The following is a 26907-nucleotide window of genomic DNA, read 5'->3' on the forward strand; positions in this document are numbered from 1 at the left end:
ACTATCTTCCTTTAACAAAATTTCTCTCATTCTTTATGTAATATACCTATATGTTAAAAATCAGTTGATTTTTAATCAGTTAAAAAAGATAATCCATTGAGAGAAATTAAATATTAAGGAATAAATGTCCTCGGGTAGGGTTGAACTTTGGAGAGCTGCAAACCATTGTAATACCCATGAGTTTTTTGCGCCCCAAAAACAATTTTCGCCCCCATTGAGAATCCCTGGTCTAGAGCAACACAGTGGGATGGTAGTAAGAGAGACTAGTTCTTCAGTAAAACATAGAAAGTGCTATACTGACGGGATGAAAAGTGAAATACAAGAAAATGAAATTTAGAGAGTAAGGAAAGTGAATCTACTTGAGAATGGATCAGATTATAGCTAAATTGTAGCCCGCGCTTCTGCCTCATACAATAGACAATAATGTATAGAAATAAAGAGGAATTTACCTCACTGCGGCGCCTCCGTAGCCAGGTGGGAAGGAGCAGCAGTGCATAGCACACGCTTCTTGATTAGACCGGGGTTCGAGCCCTTCACCACCAAATATGGAGGGTGCGGAAAGGTAAAGGGAATGACCACCGCATATTCCCGGAGCAATATGGCCTTAGTTGCTAATGCTCCTAAAACCAAACAACAAACAAACCTCACTGCATTTTTTTACAGAATGCTTCACTACAACATGCTCCTGAATTCAATCAGACGTAAAATTATTACTCAATGGTTCCCTTCCCTCACAGACATATGAATGGTCCGACGTATTGGCAGTCAAGATATCCCAACCCGACCACAAACACATCAAACCATCTAACCTTGAGAGTCAGAAAACACCTTGTCTAATAATAAAATCATTAAAATGATCGCTGCTTATAAAAGTTTAAATCTTTAAATTAGCTAAAATAATTGAACCCAATTTTGAATAACTTCTCTTCCTAAAGCGGACCGGGGCTTTTCGACGGCCTGTCTTGCTCACAGGGTAGAAGTAACATTAATGGGAATTTTTTAAACTCTTCAAGATTATTTGATATCCTGGCGCATGCGTGCAAATGACCACGAGTCCAATATGAGAAATGGGCGACGTACATTAATGGAATTCTCGTGTAATTTGATTTCCAAATTTATTATTATTATTATTATTAGCCAAATGGTGCAAGGAAGCCTGAAGCTTGTGCTGCACCAGCCAAAAAAAATTCCCGAGTTACCCAGAGAGAGAGAGAGAGAGAGAGTAAAAAGGAATCACCAAGAAAGAGAAGAATGATGATATCTAGCTCAGGACCCTGGGTGTGCCAAGCCCATACTCACCAGATGTGAGCCCCCGGGGTTAATTAGTAATTTAGTGTAATTCCTCTGTATACTAAATATCTTTGACTCGTCATATAAAATGGTGTGATTCTCATTGATGGTGTGGATTGCTAATTCCGATGCACCTGCTCTAGCTGCACGCACTGAACTCAAATGTCGTCTCATCCTCATATTTTTTGTACATTTTGTCGACCCTTGATATGATGAATCACATTCCTTGCATGAAATGTTATACTATGTCGTTAATTTGTGTTGAGAATGATGAAAAAGTATTGTTCGATTATTTAGTTCAGTTTGTAGTTTCAGCATGGGTCTAGACACAATTTTAAATTCCATATCCCTGAAAAGTCTGTTAAGTTGTTTGTGCCAATTCTCGATGTACGGAATGGAAATAAAGTATTTCTTGGAATTATTGCAATGGACTAAAGTTTTCATTTGCAACTTATTTTTAGTTTGTATTTTAACCTGGTAAATTATACAAAGAGGATAGCCTCTATTTGAAAATCTATCAGTTAATGTTTGGATTTCATTGGCTAACGATGTTTCCGATGTTGAATATTTATATGCTTTCAGATATTGGTTAAACATAATGGATTGTTTGTATGCAAACAGATGATAGCTGTCGTAATGAAGGGACATGCTGTATTTGTCGGTTTCCGGTAAATATTAAACTGAGTACTGTTAATATGATGTGTCAGCGTAAAATTCAAAAATTTAAGGTTTTTTTTTTTTCAGAGTTCTCCTTTTCAAGTGTGAAACTCACTCAGTCTCGGGTGGATGTTATTGAATGAATGTAAGATATCCTGATTGTATTCCTGTTATTGATACATAGTACATCGTCCAAGTATCACCCATAATACCTCACGTGTGATTAAAAAAAAGGGGGGGGGGGTTCAAATATACACATTCAGTCGTGGAAAGGTAAATTTCCGATACAAGACCGCAAAGGTTCAGGCCCATTAGTAATCCAACGATTTGTTTGTATACTTTATCACGAAACGTAATAAGATTAGCTTCAGTCGAGTTTAATTAACCAAAATTATGAGAGCTTTCTTGAACTCAGGGGAGGTACTCATAGACTGGAGATGTGCAGTTGTGACCCCAATTCACAAAGGGTGACACGTGTAATTATAGACCTGTTAGTTTAACTTCTGTTCCAGGGAAGTTAACGGTGGCACTGGTTAAAGAAGCGCTGCAAGATCATTTAGACAAGACTTCGGTTATAGCTCGGACACAGCATGAGTTTGTTAAGGGGAAGTCTTGTCTGACCAATTTGATTGGATACTATGATGTGGTCACAAAGGAACTGGATGCAAAGAACAATTTTTATATCATATATTTGGATCTTAGAAAGGCTTTTGATACCGTTGCACATGGATGACTGCCACACAAATTGGAGCAGTGTGGCATTGGAGGCAAATTGCTGCTATGGATAAAGGGATAGTTGAATGGGAGAAGACAGAGAGTGGTAATCAATGGACACTGCTCTTTGTGGCCTAATGTTATTAGTGGAGTTCCCCAGGATTCAATGTTGGGTCCATTGTTGTTTTCTGTATTTATTAATAATATTATTGATCATGGTATATCAGGCTTAATGTCCAAGTTTGCAGATGACACGAAGGTCTGCAGGGTTGTTAACGACAGTACGCTGCTGCAACAGGATCTAGAAAGTTGAGCAGATGGGCTGAGAGGTGGCAACTGAAGTTTAGCATTGACAAATGTAAATTACTGCATATGGGAAGCATTACCCCCAGAGTAATGTATCAACTGTGTGATACTACACTGACAGTGGTAGAGAATGAAAAGGACCTGGGGTAATTGTGCAGGTAGATATGAAGTTTTCTGAGCAGGGCAGACGAGACGGGCAGCAAGAGTAGTTCATGGTGTCTTGTTAATGATATACAGGAATTTTTCTAGCAGGGATAAGGTGGTGATTATCCTCTTGTATAAGGCAATGGTCAGGCCACGCCTTGAGTACTGTATACAGGTCTGGAGACTTCATTTTAAGAAGGATGTAGAGCTGCTGGAACGAGTATAGAGAAGGGCAACAAGATTAGTGAATTGAACAAAGGGTTGCTCTTACGAAAAAGGCTTAAGTTTTGCAAATTACAGTGTCTGGAGACTAGGCACCGGTGAGGTGATCTGATTGAGTTGTATAAAGTCTTGAATGGTTTGAGTATGGCCAGTGCTGATTGGATGCCTCTTGCTCAGATTAAGAACCTCAGAGGGCATAAATTCAAATTGAGGAAAGACAGTTGTAGGACGGATGTGTGGAAGTTTGCCTTTAGCCAGTGGGTGGTTGATTGCCGGAACAAACTTCCATCTGTCGTTGTAGAAGTTGATAGCTTAAATAGATTCAAGGCTGAACTAGACAAACATTTGTAGCGAGTGGATGGGCGAAATGAGGTCCCCCCCCCTTTTTTTTTTTTGCTAATTCTATATAAGCTTGCTTTCTTGCATCATGTGCCTTTACTAATGCTAATCAATTGAAAAATTTCTTTACATGGAATTTTGGTATGATTAAACTCCTGATTAAAGCTAAGTTTGTAATGTTTTGCGGTAAAGTATACAAACAAATCTTTGGATTACCAATGGGCCAACATGTTTATTATTATTATTATTATTATTAGCCATATGGTGCAAGGAAGCCTGAGGCTTATGCTGCACCAACAAAAAAAAAAAAAAAAAAAAAAAAAAAAAGTCAAATCTGAATTACCCAGAGAGGGAATCACCAAGAAAGGGAAGAATGATGATATCCAGCTCAGGACCCTGGGTGTGCCAAGCCCATACTCACCAGATATCATCAGCCCCTGGGGTTAACAATACAATATGTCCCATACATCCATGTCTAAAGCAGCTTTCACAAACTGTGTTCCATGAAAAATTGTAATTAATAATTAAAGAAATAAAATAAAATAAATAAATTTTGCATATTTGTACTGTACACCATTATGTATAATTATAATTTTTAACATTATTTTGTTTTTTCGGTTATTAATATACTGGCATAGACTAATAATCAAATAGTCTGTGGAACACTTTATTTTGGCGGGCTTTAGCATAGAGAAGTATACGTAGGTCGTAGAGGTAATGACATCTACGAAAAAGTAGCAATGTAGTGATCTTATATTCCATTCTTATACGATTTAGCCTGGGGTTGAAGGAGAGAGGGAAGCGAACCGATATCATAACTAAACTCACTTCCTTGTATAAATCTTTTTTAATAATTATTAGTATTTCGAAATATTATTATTAAAACAAATGACCATGGATTTGTGGTTGAAAAAAGGAACTTTTAAACGAGACGCAAGTAGTGCAACTGTGGTCGATGAAAACGAACACAACATTGTCACATTTCAAAGTGAGGATGAACAATCACAGCCTTTTGTTCCCCAAAAATCTGAATTGGAAAAACAGGATCCACCTAATAAAAGATTAAAACGAAAATATGATGACAATTATTTGAATTTCGGCTTTACATGTGTTGGAAATAAAGATGCTCCTGATGCACACAGTGCGTCATATGTAATAAAATATTAGCAAACAGTTCTTTTGCCCATGCTAAACTTGTGTTTTGTAAATATATTGTGAGATGAAAAGTGTTCCGTGACTAAAAAAGTTTGGGAAACGCTGATTTAAAGTATATTCAACGTTTACATTCGTGTATATAGATGTAACATTCAGGGAAAACAGGTTATCACTATTATGTAATTTACAATCTTTCACACTATTGAATAAAGAATCATAATTCTTTATGCCAAATTTAATAGCTTGTCGAAAGGGTTTGATGATATTGTATAAGTGGGTAGCAAGAGGTGCTAACGCGGAATCCCATTCGCCCGATCAGAAACCCGTTTTGTGAAGTTTTACACAACTGAAAAGAGTGGGGACATTAAAAGTTCTGGCTTTCAGTTCTTTTAATTGGACCATTGTAATAAAATCGTTCCTATGATATGTAGTTAATGTATTATTGTATTGATTGACTAGTTTGATAAACAAAGTAGAGTTAACCTCCTGATACGTGGATGTGTCTTCTACGATCAAACTTAGCTTGCTAATAAAATCGGATTTAAGTATAACTACGGTATAGCTGGATATTGCCAATCTTCTCTTTCTGGCCGATTCCTTTCTACTTCTGACTCTCTCTCTCTCTCTCTCTTAGGGTAAATCGGGAATTTTTTTTTGGCTGGTGCAGCATAAGCCTTAGGCTTCCTTGCACCATATGGCTAATGATAATAATAATTGTCGGCTTTTTGTATTATAATATCCTTGTTTTTCCGAAGTTCATGTAAGACTTTTTTTTTTTTTCCCATACCTACTTAATTTGGGTAATTGCGGGCTTTTAATGCTACTGATTACATGGTTTACCTGCTGTACAATTAAATCTTTTTTCGTAAAATTTCCGATACCAAATTCAATGTCAATCACATACTGTTTCTTGGGTAAAACTCGGGGTGGTAGATTGTAATTTAATCTTTCAATAGGATTGAAACTTGATCATGTGATAAAGTGTATGAAGACAGATTGGTTACTTGTTGATATATTGTTGTATTGTCTTTTAGAGGAAGGTTAGTGGATAAATTATTTTGATCATGACTAGGATTATGTGATAAAACCTCAAAATTACATGTTCCCTCATTGTAAGTATGATCTGGCCTCTTGGTGAATCTAGTATTTATTACCTTGGCTGGACGTCCACGATAACATATTCAACTTATGCAAGTGTCGATCCCTGATTTCGATTGCTATGCCTCACGTCGCATAGCAATGGAGGTTTTAAATGAAGACCGATCAGCAGGGCGTAATTTATTATTTTTTTCCAGCCTATTGCGAATTTGTTTAACTTGTAAAAGATATCTTTGTTTGATAGAATACAGTACTTAAAATTTAAAGCTAATTTAATAATATTACATGATGTAGTTGCTAGTTTATTTCTACCAGGAATTCTGTGATTAAAATTAACCCAGGGGCTCACATCTGGTGGCTTGGCACACCCAAGGTCCTGAGCTGGATATCATTATTCTTCTCTTGTGATTTCCTTCTCTCTCTCTCTCTCTCTCTCTCTTTCAGGGTAACTCAAAATTTTTTTTTTTTTTGCCTGGTGCAGCAAAAGCTTCAGGCTTCCTTGCACCATATGACTAATGATGATAATGAACTTTGGCGAATTTCTGGATTATATTTTTTTGAAGGAATTATTTTTAAAATAATATGTGGTGATTTGGCCTAAATATTTTAAATATCAATTTGATGTAATTATGCACCAGGATATCTAAAAAATCTCCCATAAATATGAAAATTAAGGGGATGTGATAGGAGGGGTAACGAAGTTAAAAAAAAAATAGTCAAAGTAATTTGAACATCAATTAGGATAAATAAAACAGAGCTATAATGCTCATGAATATATAGAAATAAAGAGGAATTTACCTGAATGCTTCACTACAACACCCTCCTAAATTCAATCAGACGTAAAATTATTACTCAATAGTTTCCTTCCCTCACAGACATGGCGCTTCTGTAGACAGGTGGGAAGGAGCAGCAGTGCAGAGCACACGCTTCTTGATTAGACCGGGGTTCAAGCCCGTCACCACCAAATACGGAGGATGCGGAAAGGTCAGGGAATGACCACCGCATATTCCCAGAGCAATATGGCCTTAGTTGCTAATGCTCCTAAAAACCAAATAACAAACAAACAACAAACCTCACAGACAGACATAATTATGAATGGTCCGACGTATCCGCGATCGTCAGTCCAGATCTCCCACCACCACATAACCTTGAGAGTCAGAAAATGTCTTGTCTAATAATAAAATCACTAAAATGATCACAGCATATAAAAGTTAAAACCTTTAAATTAGCTAAAATAACTGAACCAAATTTTGAATAACTTCTCTTCTTAAAGCGGACCAGGGCTTTTTGACGGTCTGTCTTGGTCACCGGATAGAAGTAACATGATTTCTTTATCTCTATATATTAATATAAATGTAGAACTCATTGGGCATTATAACTCTGTTTTATTTATCCTAATGCCGACCGGGCTAGCCAGGTAGGTAAAGTGTCTGCTTGGCAACCCAAAGGTCGTGGGTTCGATTCCCGCCTCGGGCTTGGATCAAAGTACTGTAAACACCTTGGAAGGTGCATTATGGCCACAGAAGCCTATGCCCCAACGATTACCAAAAAAAAAAAAAAAAAAAATTATCCTAATAGACGGTAATGAACTAGATCTCTTACAGAGGTGTGAGTATTTCCTGTATGGTAAAGGGATACGCTGGCACTAGTACAAGAGGTGAATGAAGTTTACTTGTACATGCTCAACCTGTTTGGGAGAAATTTTAAGCAAACTATACTGCCATAATCCAAGAATGAGGGTACCAGCTGTTAAGTTGCATGACGACACTACAAGACGAACATGTGTGGGCAGACCTTTTGATGATTCCTCGAAACTACATTGTACAAGACAGTGTGATGTAATTGAGAAAATTAGGTCAGTGGCAAAGAATATACGGAGATCTGTGTGTTCTTCTATAGAAATAAGACTAACATTACCTATTGAGTACAAGAAGAGAATGGGTTTGCAATTAGGACAGAGAGAGAGAGAGAGAGAGAGAGAGAGAGAGAGAGAGAGAGAGAGAGAATTGAAACTACAAGAAACGTTGATTGATGTGAAATTAAGGATAAACCAATTCACAATGCAGAGTAGAGAATGTCATTGAAAAGTGCAATCTGCAAGAGAGGATACAAACTTGTAAATTTTGATATCATCAGTGTACATGGTGGCGTATCCAGGTATCATTATAAGGGGGCCGTGGCAACCACAATTTTCAGGGTTTTTTTTTTTTTTTTTTTTTGAATTGCTTCCTGCATTCTTCTTTAATTTCAAATTTTTGGTTAAGGGGGGGACAAATTTCCCCTCTGCTCACCTCTGAATCCCTGAGTACAAGACAGTGTATACTGATGATGGATATTTAACGTTGAAGTCAGACAGACAGACAAGAATAGAAGTCATTGATAAATTTCTACGAAAAACAGCTTCAGGTTGTGATCCTTGAGGGGGGAGGGGGGGTAGAGAAGAGAGAATGTGTGTGTGTGTTAATTGCCAAAGCAAACAAGGCAGTGAAGTGTCAGTATATTATGTCTGTAAATTATTTGTGTTTGGTGGCTGATTTGCCTTTTTGATGTATAAAAACATGAGCTTTTGGGAGGTAACACCATGAAAATCTCACATGAGACCGACTAACTCAGCTACATTGTGAAAAAGCCCGTAAAAATTCCTTGCGGCATTGGCAAAATTCGTACCCAAGTATTTTGTACCATGTGAGGTGAATGTAAAGTGTTTTTGGGTCAAACGGCACCAGGGTTTCCCCCATCACCGCGTAGTATACATTGTCGTGTGATACAATACACTGTAAAGGCCAGAAATTTAAAAGTATATGGATATTGTGATGTGTAATGTTTTATACTGTTGTTCATCTGGCCTTTTAGCCATTGGTCCCCTAATGGGACCCACCGTTGCCCACACTTTTCCCCATGGAGGCAGACCAGGTACACCCAGTATAGTTATATTTACTCTGGCAGGTCCTGCCACCTAATTTCCCCAGATTTCAGTGGCTAGGACCTTTAAAAAAAAAAAAAAAAAAAAAAAGTTACTATAATTTACGCTGCAGGGGGGTAGGCCGAATGGTAATAATAATAAGGTTGTTGCATGGTTGACTTAAGGTTTTGAGTGTGGGTTTGGAATAATTTTGATTTCATTAGATGCAGTCGCAAAGTTAGAGAGAGGGTGGGGAGAGTGAAGACTGGGGGTAAGACAGAGGTGGGGTCAATAGAGAAGGCAACCCTAGATGGTGAGTGAGGCATGCCCATGCCCTACCAGAGGGAAGAAAATGGGCTAGGGAGGAAACAATAGATTTCTCCTCTCCCACACCCAGGAAGTAGGAAAAAAGTATCGTGCAAGAGTGCACTGGTATGGGAAAGGCCAATGGCCTTCGAAGCAAGCTGCATCAATAGTCATGTCTGGTGAGTTTGTCTCAGAGGTCACAGCCACTGGTGTCAGGTTCAGGAGATGTGTAGAGTCAAGTCTGACTTGGTGATCACTGGTATCTTCCGCTGCAGAGGGATCTCGAGACAGGTGAGCAGTGGACTGCGTTGATTCCATGTCCGATCCTGGTCCTGTTGCCGAACATCCTTAGTGTGGTTAGCTCAATCTTTCCGTTTGAATGTTTCTGTTCGTTTAGGTTGAGTTATTTTATTCAGTTACTTGCTTTAGTTATGATGAATAGCAATGTATCCTCTGCCTAGAAAACACCTCGTGCACAAACTTCGTGAAGGCCAGGAACTCCTCCCTTGAGTCTAGAAGGTGATGCTCCAGTCCTGCTGGTATATATGTGAGTTCCGTCATAAGTCGACAGCGGAGGTCCTCGTAATGGTTGCAGCTGTACATAATTTTATTTGAAAATAAGTTAACTTGGTGTTGAAGGCACCATGGCCCATCAGGAGAAACGTTGTAAATAGACCTGAGTGGAACCAAGAGGGGGGCTTTAGGATACACGCATCTGACTGTAGGCAGGAACTTCCTGTAATTTCCCCTTTTGTTGAAACAGACCACTTTTCCTGCCATGCCTGCTACACACAATTCTCAAGTCTCGTCCTTTTTTCTCTTCTATTCCCTGCTAGGTTGATGGTGTATTCCCCCAGAATGTAGGATAATCCTTTGGTCAGGTGGTACATCATTCCATAGTGTATAACTTCTAGGTCGAGGGGCAGGACCCCCACCAGGACTTGGAGGGCATGCGTACTAACAGTATGACAGGCACTGGTGATGACCAGGAGAATTGAGCATTGTATGATGTCCAAGATTTTTTTGTTAACCACCGTTGTGGCTGTATGGAACCACATGGGGGGAAGCATACATAATCGCCAGGTGAAGAAGGCTTTATAGTACAGTGTTAGCTTGCATTTTTTTAACCCCCAGTCCTTTCTTGTTATTATGGCTTTAATCCGGCATATCTTCTTATTTTTTCTCTGAAGTATTTGAGATGAGGGTGGAAGGACAGGTTGGTGTCTAGAATGATACCTAGAGGCTTCAGTTCGGCAACTAGTTTGATTGTCTGGCTATGATTTTTAATTTGTGGTGGTCTTCTTAAGTTTAGGCTGCCTTTCAACAGTATAGATTTAGTTTTTCTAGTTGATGTTTTTAAGAAGTGGAGAGTGGCCCAGTCTTGAAGGAGTTTAAATGCTTGTCTTGCTTGGACTTTCATTTGTTCTCAGCTTCAGCAGTGACTGTCAGTATTAGATTGTCTGTGAAGGCCTGGGAATTTACTTCCCCCAGGTCCAGGACCAGGAATTCATCTAGGATCATATTCCAGAGCAGTGGCCCTAGATCTGAACCCTGGGGGCCATCCCTGTAGAGTGATCTGGTCAACTTATTATATGGTGCTATTACCTGGATTTTTCTGTTCGTTAAGTAGGATTCTATAACTTTGTACAAATTCATAGGTGTATTTGCCCTTCTCAGTCTAACTAGGATGCTCGGCCACCAAATGGCGTCGAATGCCCCAGCAAAATCGACTGAGATGGCAAGGAAATATTTTTTGTCACACCCCGCTGCCGCCCTCAAAAGGCCACTTGAATCCGTATTGTGTTGGCATGGTTAGTCCAGCTGTGAGTTATTCTTTTACTTATCAGCCTTTCAAATAGCTTACTTGGCACTGGGAGCAGGGCAATTGGCCAATAAGAGTCTAGCTGTTCTGGAGGCTTTGAAGGATTCGTGGGTATGAGCTTCACGGTTGCAAGTTTTCAGTCGGCTGGGTAAGTTCCTGTTCTTAGGCATCTAAGGAGCATTTCTAGGGTGGTGTCCACTACCTTTTTATAATTTCTGGCTCCAGAAGATCTGAGCTGAGACATTTTCTATTCCTTATGAGGGCTGTAGCGGCATGCAATTCCTCCATAGTGAAGGGCTGTTCTATTTGCTGTGTTCTGTATGCTTCATTTTTTCTACATATCTGTACCTGTAAGTTTGGAACTTACAGGCACAGATATGTAGAAAGTAAGGTTGGAACAGCGTTTATGATAGATCTGGTTGAGTATGTTGTCAGTAGACTGTTCCCAGGTAGTGGCTAGTGTGCCCTGCGGGGTTCAAGTTGCATTTATGATTTCTCCTCTGAGGAGTTTGTTAGTAACAACTTTGTAGACTACTTTGTAGACTGCTGCCCCAGGGATCAGCAGCTGTGTTGACCAGGTGTGCCCAGGCTTCCTCTTGCTTTTGCGTATCAGGTCCGTGTAGCTGTTTCTAACAGTATTGTATCTTTCCCTTTATGACCTGCTTTCTTAATGTTTCAATTTCCTGGGTCCACCAGGGGACCGAGCCTGAGGTTGGAATCTTCCTCTTCATGGCTGTTTCTGTTTCGCTAGCATTAGCGATAATTTTTCTGACCCTCCTCCTCTGGATCTCATTTGGGTCAAGTCGTTGATCATCCTCTATCCAATGCCTGGTGTTTTTGAAAATAATTATAATAACTCTACCGACCTTGAAGTTTCTCGACTGCTCAGTTTAGCCCTTGATGAGTGGCAGCTCTCTTGGGATGACTCTTCCTTTGGCAGAATTACTTTCTCCTTCCTTCCTAAAGTCTTTGTAAAATCTAAGAATCTTTCCTGGCTTCAACCTGGACTTTTTTCCTCTTTTCTTCTTACGGGTCACGGCCTTAACTCCCGCCTTTTTAGGTTTGGACTGGTCCCCTCTCCTCTTTGTCATTGTGGAGCTGAGGAGACGGTGGAACATTTAGTCCTAAATTGCAACATATATTTAGATTTACGTTACCAGCTCATGTTAGACACTAATGTTTACACCCTAGATGATTTCCCAAAATTTTTGGAAACATCAGAATCCTTCTCAGCTTTTTGTAACTATGTTAACTCCGTGTTTAGAAGACGAAAGATGCTAAACACAGCTCATCCTGTTTAACTCAAAATTTTGGATTAAAAAAAAAAAAAAAAAAAAAAAAAAATTATTGTTTAGAATTACAACTTCCTCTTTTTATGTAATTGTGATCTTAATTTTATTATGACTCGCGGAGTTAATAGCCTTGTTAAATCTCAAGTTTTCCTCATTGTGTGTTAAGATACTAGAAATGCAGTTCTAACAAAATCACTGAAGGTTATTAGATTGCTTGTTATTTAGTGTAACTGTTTAAAACTCTTACCAACTATTGTTCAGACAAGTTCTTCTGGGCTTCTCAGAAGTCTTGTCTTCTCACCGTAAATTTTTGGAAAATTTTGTAATTAAATGCTAAGTTAAGTAAGTTATTTTCTTGGTGTCTCAGACACAGTTAAATTTGTTTCTTGAGTTTTCCTTTCTCTGGCTGGCTGAGGTTGGGCTCCTCTTCCAGTCGGAGAAAACCTAACTTTCCTCTCTGTTCTTAGTTGTTAATTCATCCTACCGTTTTCTGCTCCTTTCTTAAGAGAATATCTCTCTTCTTTCTTTGTCCTACTTCTCCTTCCCATAACTTTCACGGGTTTACCACTGGTTGGAAACCCTCTTTGCGGTTACTAACCCCTGGAGCACCTCCTCGTGGAAAGGTACGGGAGTCTGGACGCAGGTGGCTTCCCCCCCCTGCCTCCAGGCTGCAAAGTCTCCAGGGCCGGCAAACAACACCCATCAGAACCTACACTAAAACATACACACATACATTTATACACACTTGCTGGCTATAAATAAACTACAGAAGATACAGTGGTATATAGGGGAAACCCTGGAGGCCGCAATCATTACACGAATACCTTGTACCTTGTATCCAATGCCTGGTGCAGCAGCCTCCGAAAGAGTTCCCAGTCAGCCTTGTTAACCACAAAATGGTTCATCATGTGTTTGACTACTGGAGTTCTGCTAACTGTCCAGTTCATTTAGTAGGTAAGCACTCTGTGGTCTGACATTATCCAGTAGTCTTGAACTGCCCAGTCCACAACATGTCCGGCCACATTGGTGGCTGCCTAGGAGACATCTATGTGGCCAGGAATTTACCAGGAACTCCTCGAGTCACCGCCCATTATGTGTGCCTCTCCTATCTGGTGTTTGACTGTGCCAGGCCGGGGACCGACAGTTGACGTCTGCCTCGATGATGATCTTCTGGTTGGAGAGTGTATTCAGAAGTGTCTGCAGGTAACTGATTGCAGGGGTGATCTCCTCTCCTGGCCTGCAGTATAAGGAGACAATGTAAAAGGGGCCTAGTGGTGAAATGATGTGCGCACAAGTTGTCCAGGCTGTGCATAGTTGGGTTATTTTTGTGACAGGTTGGAGTTTCGTACTAGTATTGCAGCCCACAGTTCTCCTCCTCAGTTTGCACTAGTTTGTACATCCCGGTGTATCCCTTCACCTGTCTTGTGTGGATGTATGGCTCCTATGATTAAGATGTCAGCATTTTCTTCATCAGCCTTTCTTCTGAGTTGTTTGAGCACTGCCCTGGCCTGCTGCACGTTCTATTGGAATATTAGTAACCTTGTTGTGTTATTCCTTTTAGCTTGTATAGCTATAGTTGGACTCCTCGCTTAGGTTGAGTGGGGTATACTGCTTGTCTATCTTCCTTATGTCCTGGTGGAGTGCTGCTGTGTGTTTCTGGAAGTAATTCTTCAGGTTAAATATTGCTGTCTTCTGTTGTTCAATGAGATCTATCAGGCCCCTTCCTCCTCCTCCTTCCCAGGCAATTGTCAGTCTCTCCACGGCAGATTTCGGATGGTGTTGGTGGCTCTTGGTCATCATTGTCCTTGTCTTTCTCATGATATCCTCCAGCTCAGTGTAGGTGCCTCCGTAGCCAGGTGGGCAGAAGCAGCAGTGCGTAGCACACGCTTCTTGATTAGATCGGGGTTTGAGCCCGTGACCACCAAATACGGAGGATGTGGAAAGGTCAGGGAATGACCACTGCATATCCCCAGAGCAATATGGCCTTAGTTGCTAATGCTCCTAAAATAAAAAAAAATAATAAAAAATAAAAAAATAACCAGCTCGGTGTTAGTCCAATCCCGAAGGAGTATGTTATCACTGCAACTGCATAAGGTGTTTATGGCTTTAACTGTGTTACCTCCATTCAGCTTTGTTTCAGCAGGCTTCTGACTCTCTGATGGTATTTTTCAGTCAAGCAGACCTTAATTTCCTTGTGCTGTAACTGCTGAGCCCTCATCATCCCCAATATTTGTAGGCCTCTCTGTCTGCCATGGCTTCGATCTCTTTACCAGTCTGCAGCTGTTAGTTTCAGTTGACTAATTTTCTCTGGTGCAGTCCATGGGTCTTGCATTTGTCTAGCCCAAATTCCATCCTAATATCATTGCTGAATTCTTCGGTGATCTGGAGTAGTTGCTGGAAGTGCTTCTCGGTTCCAGCGTAGAGGTTTGATGTCATCCATGTACATCAGGTGGGGTTCTTCTTTCCTTTTTTGAGGTTATATCCGTACTTGCTACTGTTGAGCATGGTGGATAGTGGGTTAAGTGTGGACAGAACCACAGTTGGCTCAGGGCATCTCCCTGAAGGATTCCTTTCCTGATGGGGATTGGCCTAGTTGTGATGTTTTTGACCTTAATGGAGGTACTCCATTTCGCCATTGTTTCTCCTAGAAAGTTTGTCACTATTGGATTGACTTTGTAGATGTTCAGTGCCTCTATTAGCCAGCTATGAGGCACGGAGTCAAAGGCCTTGCAGTAATTGATGTAGGCTGTGTACATGTTGTGGTGCTTCTTGTAGGTTTGCTCCATAACCGCGGCATCTATGGTTAATTGTTCCTTGCATCTTTTCTGCTGTTCGGCCATTATATTCTGGCTCTCCAAGTGCTCTGATATCTTCCTGGTTATGCAGCTGGTCAGGATCTTGTACATTGTTGGGAGGCAGGTGATTGGCCTATATTTGCTGGGTTTCTTGTATCTTCATCTTTAGGCTTCAGATATGTGATTCCTTGAGTGAGTAACTTCAGGATTGTCTCTGGGTGCCTTATCATTCAGGTGAACTGCTCTGCCAGGTGCTTGTGTGTGCAAATGCACTTCTTGTACCAGTAGTGGAGGACATTATCTATTCCTGGAGTTTGCCAGTTGAGAGAGTTCCTGATCATCTGTTTTACTACTTCATCCCGAATCTCCCACCCTAATTATTTCTTATACGTCCTTGGTTTTCTTGTGTTCTAGTTCTATCCAGGTGGCTCGGCTGTTATGTCTCACTTCTCTGCTCCATATGTTTCCCCAGAACTCCTCAATCGTCTTCTTCTTGGGTGGTCCATTCCCTTCTTTCCCGCCTTCTCCGAGATTCCTGTAGAAGCCGCTTTGGTCCTCATCGAAGAGTCAGTTGTTTATTGCCCTCTGGGAGCTCTCTTTGTATTGGCGTAGTCTCTTGCTGAGTGCAAGGAGGTTCTGCTTCAATGTGTCCAAGTATTCTCCTATTCTCTGATTTTTTGTATTATGTTTGCTGTGGACACTGTCTCTCTTGAGGATGCTCTTCACTTTTCCAATTAATTTCTTACTCCTATTATCTGGTTGGTACTGGGTCAATTGGCCTATCCTGACTCTTAATTCTTTTATATCCTTCTGAAGTCTTCTTTTCCAAGCTGGTGGTTCCTTTTGTTTTCCATTCTTCTGCTGTTGGTCTCTCTCTCTCGTTTCTCTCCCATTAATCCTAGTGGCTGCTATAGCAGCACAATATACGGCTGTGTGGATGGCCCCCAGTGTTGCACCATTGCTGTCGAGGTAATGCGGTATTATGTGCCGATTCGGGTGGTCTGTGACTCAACACAAGGTCCTATTCGGCCTCTTCTTCGGTATCACGTGTCTTTGTGGGGTCCATTCTTTCGAATTCTGTTAGGGCCTTCTTTCACTCATCCTCTATTCTGGATATCATGACCTCGTCTCTTTCCACTTCAGCTGCTGTGGGTTGTATTTCTTCTTGCTCTTCCTCCTCTGGTTCCGTATTCTTTATCCTTTGTAGTTGATTTACTTCCTGCTTGATTTTTTCCAAGGTTGCAGGAGCTATCAGGTTCTTCGTGATGATGGTCCTTCTCTTTACCACTATTCGCTGTTCAGTGACGTGAATATCTAGGAATTGTTCCAGCCACTTGGTATGTAGTCTCGTCCTGTAAGTTGTCATATCGGTCTCCAGCTTCGTTATTTCATAGTATGCTTGCATGATGTACGTATTTATTTCGATGCTCCACTTCATGCATTGGTGTTTTCTCCCTTCCTGGGTGGTCACTAGCGCAGTTGCACAGGAAGCACTTCCAGTTGGTGGGGTTGGATGGTCTTGACCTTCTCTTGTGGTTGCCATATGGGGGACAGCGCCACTCACTCCACTGTCTTCCTCAGGAAACTGTCTGATTTTTTTGAACCAACCCCTCTGCCTAAGGCCTGAATGCGAGTGACTTTATCCTGTGCCACACTCAGTGCAGTATGATTAATATTTCTCTGCGACATCATCCATTATTATTATTATTATTATCATCTTTTGATCATTTTATTTATTGGTGAAATATAGAATTGCTTGTCTTTAGTTGTTTAATACAAGATAATAGGTTTGAGTGAATTGGCTGTTTTGATTTGTGTTCTTTGATTTCTCCTGTTTTTTTTTTTTTTGTAGATGATAATTTCTAGGTGATATCTAAGGCTCCTTTTGGATATTTTTGCTTCTTTTTGAATAATTTTTTGCTAAATTATTTTTATTTATTTATTTTTAACTTGTTTTCAAGAGAAAGTGCAAATTTTGAAGATGATATGGAATTGGTCTTCTTTCTTTCTTTCATTATTCCAGTGGAACATGAATCAACTCACTTTTAAAATCATGTCCTTAATTAAATTTTTTAAAAAGCTCCGAGTACACACATGCACAGCCATTTTTCATATTTATTTTGCCCTTTTTATATTTCGCTATCCATAATTTGAATAATTTTTGGAAATGCATGATTAGGATTAGTTTTAGTCATGAAAAACGATGCAAGAAAAAAAAATCCACCAAATTTGTACATCTTCTCTAGTAATTTGTGTAACCCTCCTTAAATTTATTCAAACTACCCACTTCCACAACACCAGATGGAGGGTTGTTCCAACAATCAGTTACACTCCGGCTGAAAGAAATTTTTGCACAAAACTGTCCTGCAACCATCTTTTTTCATTAATTTTAGGTCTGCATATTCCTGTAGTGTCTGAGAAAGCATTAGCATTAGCATTAGTAGAGGCATTTGATGCAAGAAAGCAAGCTTATGCAGCATCAGCCAAAAAAAAAAACAGTAACATAAATAAATAAAAATAACCACTTCCACTTCACCCCTCTGTTCGTTCGAAATACCTGTCCAGCTGAGCCTTAAACTTATTTAGGCTATCAACTTCCACGACAAGGGATGGAAGTCTGTTCCACCTACCAACCACCCGCTGGCTAAAGGCAAATTTCCGCACATCTATCCTACATCTGTCTTTCCTCAATTTGAATTTATGCCCTCTCAGGTGATTATTCTGAGCAAGAGGAAGAATCCCATCAGCATTGAGCATGCTCAAACCATTCAAGGCTTTGTACACCTCTATCAGATCACCTCGCTGGTGCCTAGTTTCCAGACACTGTAATTCGCAAAACTTAAGCCTTTCTTCGTAAGAGCACCCCTTTGTCCCATTCACCAATCTAGTTGCCCTTCTCTGTACTCGTTCCAGCAGCTCTACATCCTTCTTGAAATGAGGCCTCCAGGCCTGTATACAGTACTCTAGGTGTGACCTGACCATTGCCTTATACAAGGGAATAATCACCTCCTTATCCCTGCTAGAAAAATTCCTATATATCATTGACAATACACCATGAGCTACTCTTGCAGCCCGTCTGCACTGCTCAGAGAACTTCATATCTGCCTGCACAACCACCCCCAGGTCCCTTTCATTCTCTACCACTGTCAGTGTAGTACCACAGAGTTGATACGTTGCTCTGGGGTTGCTGTTTCCCATATGTAGTACTTTACATTTGTCAATGTTAAACTTCATTTGCCACCTCGAAGCCCATCTGCTCAACCTTTCCAAATCCTGTTGCAGCAGCATAGTGTCAGTAGTGTCCTTGACAACCCTGCCAACCTTCGTATCGTCTGCAAACTTGGACATTAAGCCTGATATACCATCATCAATATCATTTATAAATACAAGAGTAAGGATACCATTGGCTTTTAGTTTACTTAATTTATGTGATATTACACATGATTTCTTTGGCTTGTATTTTTTATGAATAGTAACAATGCAACTTGACATTTTGATTAAAGAAATTACCAAACATTTCTTCTGGAGTATTGTTGAATAATGTGAAACACAGCAATTCAATAATATAAAATGAAATAAAACTCAAAAAAAGTTCACAGAGAACCATACAAGCTTAAAAATGCCTTCTCTCCATCCACAGTGACATCATTGAAATTACTAATCAGTACTGAGAGGCACTAGTTGAACTACCTGATTAGCACAGATTTTGATGTCAGAGAAGCTGGTGACTAAGTTGCTTCTACCTTACTAACTTTTAAAAGTCCAATTGAAGGCAAAAAGCTCTTTTAAAGGCAAAAAGCTTTCTGCCAAAATATTAATTCAAATGAAATTGTTCACTTAATTACTGACTTTGAGATTTTATGATTTTTATTAGAAATTTTATGATTCCCACATAAATTTTTTAATAAACATATTTTGTATTTCAGTCATGTTACTTAAAGTTATTTAAAAAAAAGAGATATAAATTATATTAAAAATTTAATGAACAACTATGACTTCAAAATGAATGCTATAAATATTGAATTATATTTACAGCATTCATTTTGAATAAGTGAAATTTACTTATTTTTAAAAGTGTTCCTATATTTATGAAAACAGTTTTATGCATGGCTTTATTGACTGTAGTTTTTTTTTTTTTTTTTTAGGAAGTTGGAAGTATTATTGGAAAGGTAAGTTTGTGTGCATTTACCATCTTTGAGAGTTGTAATCTTTGAAGAATTAGTTCTTTATTTTTACTCCTGACTTTTTTTTTTTTTTTTGTAGTTTTAATGCTTTTTTTTTACTTAGGAAAACCGAGTTACTAATTTGTATACCAGTAATATTTGGTCAAAGCTTAACCATCTTTGACTGGACTCAAAAACAAAAATTATTTTATGGTAGAGGAATTAAAGGAGTAGAATCTTTTTCTGTTGGTAGATATTTATGTTATAACTCATTTATACAATTTCTGTGTTATTCTATAGGTCTTAACTCACTACCAGGTGTGATGAAAATGTAACATTAGCATGTTGGTGGATTTTCTTCACCATTATGCTTGTCATAAAAGCATTAAATAATTTTAGAAATTCTTCACTTTTTTGAAGCTATCTTTATTTTCAACCTATTATGAACACAACTCCAAAAAATACAAGAAAAAAAAGAAAAGGAAAAAAGCAACACTTCCTCACATTTCCTCTCTAACCACTCTAATAATTAGTCTAGTTCCTTCTTAAATTTATTCAAACTACCCATTTTCACAGCACCAGATGAAAATTCATTCCAAAAATTAAAACTACCTGCTGGCTAAAAGCAAATTTCCATATATCTGTCCAACAATCAACCTTCCTCAATTTAAATTTTTGCCCACTCATGTTTGTTATCTAAGCAAAAGGAAGGATGCCATGAGCATTTAGCTTACTTGGTCCATTCAAAGCCTTAACTACCTCCATCAGATCTTCACACAGGTGCCTACTTTCCAGATGCTGCAATTGATTTGCAGAGCTCAATCCTTTCTTGTTAAGCGTACCCTTTTGTTCCCCCTCATGTACTAATCTCATTGCCCTTCATTGCACCCATTACAAGAAATTAACATAGTTCCAAAAATCAGTCTTCCAGACCTGTATGCAATACTGAACATCAACATCATCATCATCAGCCATTTTCAATCCACTGCAGGATGAAGGCCTCTCCAGCAACTTTCCAGTTCCTTCTGTTTTGAGTGCTGGCCATCCATTTACTACCCAAAAACTCATGAATTTCATCTATCCATCTCCGCCTTTGTCTTCCAGGTTTTCTTCTAGCTCCTCTTGGGTACCATTCTGTTATTTTCTTAGTCCATCTGTCATCATGTCTTCGAGCTATGTGTCCTGCCCAAGACCATTTTAGTTCTTTAGTTTTGATAAGAATGTCCTTTACTTGAGTTTGCTGCCTAATCCATGTGTTTCGCTTCTTATCTAACAGTCTGATTCCTTCCCAATATAATTCGTTCCATTCTTCGCTGTGTAGTTCTCAGCTTCTCTTCCATTCTTATGGTGAGTGCCCAAGTTTCACTTCCATAAATCATGGTGGGGGTATACATTGGTTCATTATATTATATTAAATATAGTCACATACTATATTCAGGAAATATAGTATGTGACTATATTTCCTGAATGCTATCCATCCAAAATTTATTCTTCTCTTGATTTCCAGTCATTTATCATTATTACATTTAATAACTTGTCCCAGATAAGTATATGACTCCACCTTTTCAATTACTGTTCCTTTCTGTGGCATACTTGTTCATCATCACTTTTGTTTTAGCCATATTCATCTTTAGTCCAAAATCCTTACTAACTGTGCATAACTGATTAAGATTTTCCTCTAATTCTTTGGGATCGTGGCTTATGACACAATGTCATCTGCAAATCGTAAATGGTTTAGGTACTCTCCGTTCACATTGACTCCTTTCTGCGACTAGTCTAATCTTCTGAAACTTCCTCAAGGGCAGCAGTAAACAGCTTCGGAGATATTGTGTCTCCTTGTCGAACTCCTTTCTCGATTTTAAATTTCATACTGTCTTTGTCTAGTCTAATAAAGGAGGTAGCACTCTCATATATTTTTTTCAAAATCATAATATATGGGGTATCTATGCCTTGTTTTTCCAGTGCCCAAAACATTGCCTTATGCTGTATGGAGTCAAATGCCTTTTCATAATCCACAAATGCCAGGCATAATGGTGTTTTATATTCGTTTGCTTTCTCCATTAGCTGTGATATTACGTGAAGGTGATCCATAGTTTAGAATCCTGTCCTAAAGCCAGCTTGCTCTTTCAGTTGATTCTCATCAAGTATTCTTTCTAATCTGTTAGTAATGACCCTTGTGAACAACTTGTAGATGTGGGATAACAAGCTAATTGGTCTATAATTTCCAATTTCTGATTTATCTCCTTTCTTATGCAGCAAAACTATGATTGCATTATTCCACTGCTTAGGCATCACACCTCTTCTAATGCACTTTGTGAAGAGCCTTGCCAATTTTTGTGTTATGTCTCTTCCTCCCAATTTTAACAACTCTACAGTAACTTCATCTTCCCCCGGGGCTTTCTGATTCTTCATTTTCTTCAATGCATGTTCTACCTCATCAGGAAGAATATTGGGTATGTCGTATGTGTTGCTACTTTGCAATCCATCTTCCCCACTGCTAGCATCATTCTCTCGCTCCTTGTATAATTCTCTATAGTAGTCTTCTGCTATTTGAATTATGCCTTCTCTGCTGTTTATAAGTACACCATCACTATTCTTCAGTTTCAGTATCATTTGTCTTTCTGTATTACTGCTCATGACTGCTGATTTAAATCCTTTGTTTTCCCTTAATGTTTGTTCTACTTTTCTTGTGTTAAATCTTCTTATGTCCTCTCTGAGTCTCTTTCTAATGGCTTTGCATAACTCTGTATACTCAATTTTCTCCCTGTCAGTGTTTTTCTTGCTCTTTATTTGTCATCTTCGGTTCATCATGACAAGTGTTTCTTGACTAATTTTTTCTTCTTTGGCTTTCTTTTTCCCTATAGGTTTCTTGGGCTTTATCACTTTCAGAAAGTTGTAGTATTCCCCATTGATATTTCCTCATCAATACTGAAATGTGGCCTAATCATTACTTTATACAATGGGATAATTGCATCCTTATCCCTACTGGAAAAATTCCTGCATATAATTGACAAAACCCCATGAGCTCTCTTGGCAGCCTGTCTGCAAAGAAAATTTCATGTCTAACTGCACAATTACCCCAAGGTCTGTTTCATTTTCCACTACCCTCAGTGTTATGCCACAGAGTTGGTATGTTATTCTTGGATTACTTCTCCCCATATGCAGTACCTTGCATTTGTCAATGTTAAACTTTAGTAGCTACTTCTCAGCCGCCCATCAGCCTAATTTATCTAGATCTTGTTGTAGTAGCATATCCTGATTACTCTCATTAACCACCTTTCCACCTTCATATGATCTGAAAACCTAGACAATTACTGTCTTCATCAATATCATTAATAAATATTGAAAATAATAGTGGGCCCAGCACTGAATGCTGGGAAAGTCCATTAATAGCAATTAATCCAAGAAGAACAGTGTCCATTGATAACCACTCTGTGTCTTCTCTCTCTCTCTCTCTCTCAACCATCCTCTTTATCCATAGAAATAACTTGCTCTTAATGTCATACTGCATCCTTTTATGTGCAATAACATCAAAGCTTTTCTGAAATCTAAGTAAGTGATGTCAAAATCATTTTTTGCCTCCAGTTCCTTTGTTACTGCATCTTAGTATTCATTTAGATTGGTCAAACAACATTGCCCCTTACTGGTTCTGTGCTGTGACTGCCATATAACTGCATTTTTTTTTTTTTTTTTTGTTAGTTGTTGGTGCATCGGCTTCTGTGACCATAATGCACCTCCCAAGTTTTTTTTTGCAGTACTCTGATCCAAGCCCGAGGCAGGATTTGAACCCGCAACCTTTGGGTTGCCAGGCAGGCAATTTACCCACCCGGTTAGCCTGGTCGGCAACTGCATTTCTGTCTAGATAATCCTGTATTACTTCATTACCCAGTAGTGACTCCATTATTTTCCCAGAAACAGAAGTCAGGCTTACAAGTCTGTTATTACTCACTTCATCCTTTGATTCTCCTGTGTGAATTGGGGATACATTCACACATTTCTAGCCCATAGTTACCTTTCCCTAAATTCAAAGAAGCTCACATAATTATGGCTAAAGTTTTGCTGAATTCTTTTGCTGCCTCTCAGTATAATTGGATAGATACCTCTGCCTAAGGTGCTTTTTTCACATTTAGCTCCAACAATTTCTCTTCCACTTTCCTCCCAGTTATCAGAAAGTCATTTATCTCCCTCTAATTTGATGTACTTTCAGCATCTCCCCATCCCTAAGAAATTCCTCCTGTGTGAACTAAATTCAAAGTATGTACGTTGGATCCCCGGTATCCAAGTATTCATTATCCGAGTCCCTGCAGTTAGGAGGATTTGAAAATTAAAGAATTCAAGTTTTTTTCCTTGAGAAAATTGACCAAACACTTGAATATTTTTTGTAAGAATGATCTTCTTCATGATTGTGCAACAAAAGTTAAGTGCGAAGTTAAAGACATAACTAAATGCTAAAACAGTTTTATCTGAAAAAACACGACAACTCCAGATTCATTCTTTATTTGTACAATTGAAAAATAGTGTAACTTCAATAAACTTTACTTAGCCTTATATTGTGCAACATATTATAATAAAAATGTCTAATAAAATAATATTCTAAATTTTCAGTTCCTTCATCCATTTTTTTACTATGTACAAGGTAGGGCTTACAATACCGGTCAAAATCTTAATACCGGTATTTCGGTATTTTTAATTTATAAAACCGGGATACCGGTATTCCAAAAACAAATTTTTCTCAATAAATTTTGATGATAGGTGCAATAAAGTAAGGAAAAAACAAGTACTGTAATTACTTGAATTCAAGTTTTAATTAAACATTTATTGCAATAATAAATATTCTGAAAAAAACCATTAAAAATACAGTTATTCTAAAAACAAAAAATACATATTGTTACTGCCAAGTTTAGTTATGTTTAAGCATCCACACTGCCTGTCCGAATAAAGTGAGCTCTTAAGAAACATAAGCAATCAATAGTATGATCGTTTAAAATGGATCTAATTTTGGTACATGTTTGATTAGCGGCAGAAACGCCCTTTCAGATTCTATTCTGGTACTATTGTACTGAGATAATCGTAGACGATCTCAGTTCATGTTTGATATTTCTAGCCTCGGTATATATTTCTAGCCTTTGAACTTTTTTAGCAAAAATAGTTAAAAGCATTTCATTAATTTCCGACTCAAGTTCATCTTTTAAAATCTCATTGGAGTCAGGCAATTTCTTATTTTGGAAAGAATTTGTGGAACGCTGTTCCATGTTGGTCTTCCATGGTTGAATTATGTTTATCATTTTCTGAAGGAGAAAGACGTTTTATTCAGCGAAGTGTAATTTTCACTATAGTATCTTTACTGAGTCTGGGAGAGAGCAAAGAGTGGGGATAAGGAATAAAGAGAGCAAAGAATGCAGTTAAGGAATTCTTCACATATATAAATGCAAAGAAGAGAAGGATAAATCAGATCGGATGCATATGTAATTGCGAGGGATAGTACTAGATACCCCACCTGATATTGCAGATGAACTCGACATTTACTTTGCATCGATATTTACAGAAGAAAAACCCTTCACGTCAATGAGAAATTATGGGAGTGAAGTTGAAAAAAATGTAATTAATGATGTTGAAATTTCACATGTTGATTTAATGAGAAAACTTTCGCACCCACAAGCGAGTAAGGCTCCGGTGGTTGATGGCATATACCCTATAATCTTAAAGGAGGCAGCAAGTGAGTGCATTGAACCATTAAAGCTAGTTATGAGAGCATCACTGGACTCAGGAGAGATTCCGTTGGATTGGTGTGAATTGAAACATAAAAGCGGTTCTAGGAGTGTAACGGGAAATTACTGACCAGCCAGTCTAACTTCAGTAGTAGAGAAAATCATGGAGGCAATGATCAAGGGTGGAATTCAGGATCATTTAGATGGAGATGGAATTCTGTAGGATACACAGCATGGTTTTGTAAAGGGAAAATAATGTTTAACAAATCTGGTTAGCCATTTTGACAGGTCACTTGTGAGCTGGATTTAGAGAATAATTTCGACATTGTTTATTTAGATATCAGCAAAGCATTTAACTCAGTCCCACATGAGCGGTTACTTTATCAGTTGGAGCAGGCTGGAATCATAGAGAAAATCCTTAGGTGGATAGCATGATGGCTTGAGGGCACCAGATAGGGGGTTGTAATAAATGGTTATTCCTCAGATTGGGTTAATGTAAGAAGCAGGGTTCTCCAAGGATCAGTATTAGGACCACTGTTGTTTTTGATTATCTTAAATGACATCTATAAAGGGATACAGGGTGTGATGTCTAAACTTGCAGGTGATGTAAAGATCGGTAGAGTAGTTAATGATCGTCGCCAAGCAGAGCTTCTTCAGAGTGACCTAGATAGACTTCCAGGATGGTCAGAAAAGTGGCAGCTATATGCTTTAATTCAGCCAAATGCAAGGTCTTACACCTGGGGAACAGCAATCCCAAAATAACTTATACACAATAACTTATATGGAGTTGAACTAAAGCCAGTAGTGGAGGAACGGGACTTGGGAGTTACGATACGGTCAGACGTGAAGTTGTCCGAGAATTGTGGACAGGTTGCAATGTTGCATGGTGTCCTATCGATGATTTATTGAACATTTGCTAGTAGAGATAAGGATGTCATAATAACATAAAGGTGATTTTATAACCTTTGTGATTAAATTATAAACTTTTATTTTTTAATTAGTAACGAAAAACCGGTATTTGAATACCAAAAAAAATTACCAAGATCCCGGTATTCAGGATCTCGGTATTGTAAGCCTTAGTACAAGGGCCCCCAAGTGGCAAGCGAGTGACTATAGAGATTTCTGAGTGATTTCTAAGCGATTTTCTAAAAGAGCGGCTGATAATTATAGTATTATTCTTCATTTTTCACAGTTATTTAATTTTGCTGTTCTAAAGTAAAGAATTTATCATACCTAACAGAAAGGAAAGACACCTTTCTTCTTGTACGTAGGACTAATGCATTAACTACTAACCTTCCTTTATGATTTTGTCACTGGTGGCATCGCTCCTGCCTCCACGTGGTGGGGCTGGAAACCTGGGAGAAGAAAGCCACCCTCCCAGGGCTAAAAGGAGTAATGATGGACAAAATTAAACAGTCCACTTATGGATCTTTTGATCTAGACCTAGAAAAATATGATCCAGATCATGATGACACAATATCCCATGCTAAGAGACCAAAAAAAAGAAGGAACGAATAATACCATACCTCTCTTCTTAATACTACACTCTTCCACAGACCAATCATTGAGTAAACTTTCCCCATTTTTGATACAAAAATGTCTTGAAAATGTGGCTGGCCCTCCAAAAATGGTCAGGAAATTAAGATCCGGAGATTTATTAGTTAAAATGACCAAACATAAACATGCTGAGAGACTATTAAAAGTATCTACCTTTTGTGGAATTCCCACGAAGTTACCCCACATGCCACCTTGAACTCCTCTAAAGGGATAATATCAGAGTGGGATCTGTTAAACGTATCGGAGGATGAACTTGTTCACGAACTACAAGATCAAAATGTGGTTCACAAAAAAAGAATTGTCATCAAAAAATGGAGCATGCCCCTACTCGGACAGTGATACTCACATTTAAAACACCGAACCTACCTACCACCATAAAAGCTGATTACCTTAGATGTCAGGTAAGACCTTATATTCCGAACTCAGTCCAGTGCTTT

General features: G+C 38.7%; 1 protein-coding gene across 1 annotated transcript in view; it reads left to right on the forward strand.

The window, feature by feature from the left end:
• LOC150090888 (poly(rC)-binding protein 3-like) overlaps positions 1-26907 on the forward strand; it is a 646900-nt gene that overhangs the window by 240611 nt on the left and 379382 nt on the right. The window contains 1 exon segment of the mRNA XM_090373382.1: positions 19188-19211. Within this exon segment, the coding sequence (XP_090229508.1) occupies positions 19188-19211 (24 nt within the window).

The sequence above is a fragment of the Mastigoproctus giganteus genome, chromosome 1, assembly GCF_048544385.1.
Source record: "Mastigoproctus giganteus isolate SK-2022 chromosome 1, ASM4854438v1, whole genome shotgun sequence".
Lineage (NCBI taxonomy): Eukaryota > Metazoa > Arthropoda > Arachnida > Uropygi > Thelyphonidae > Mastigoproctus > Mastigoproctus giganteus.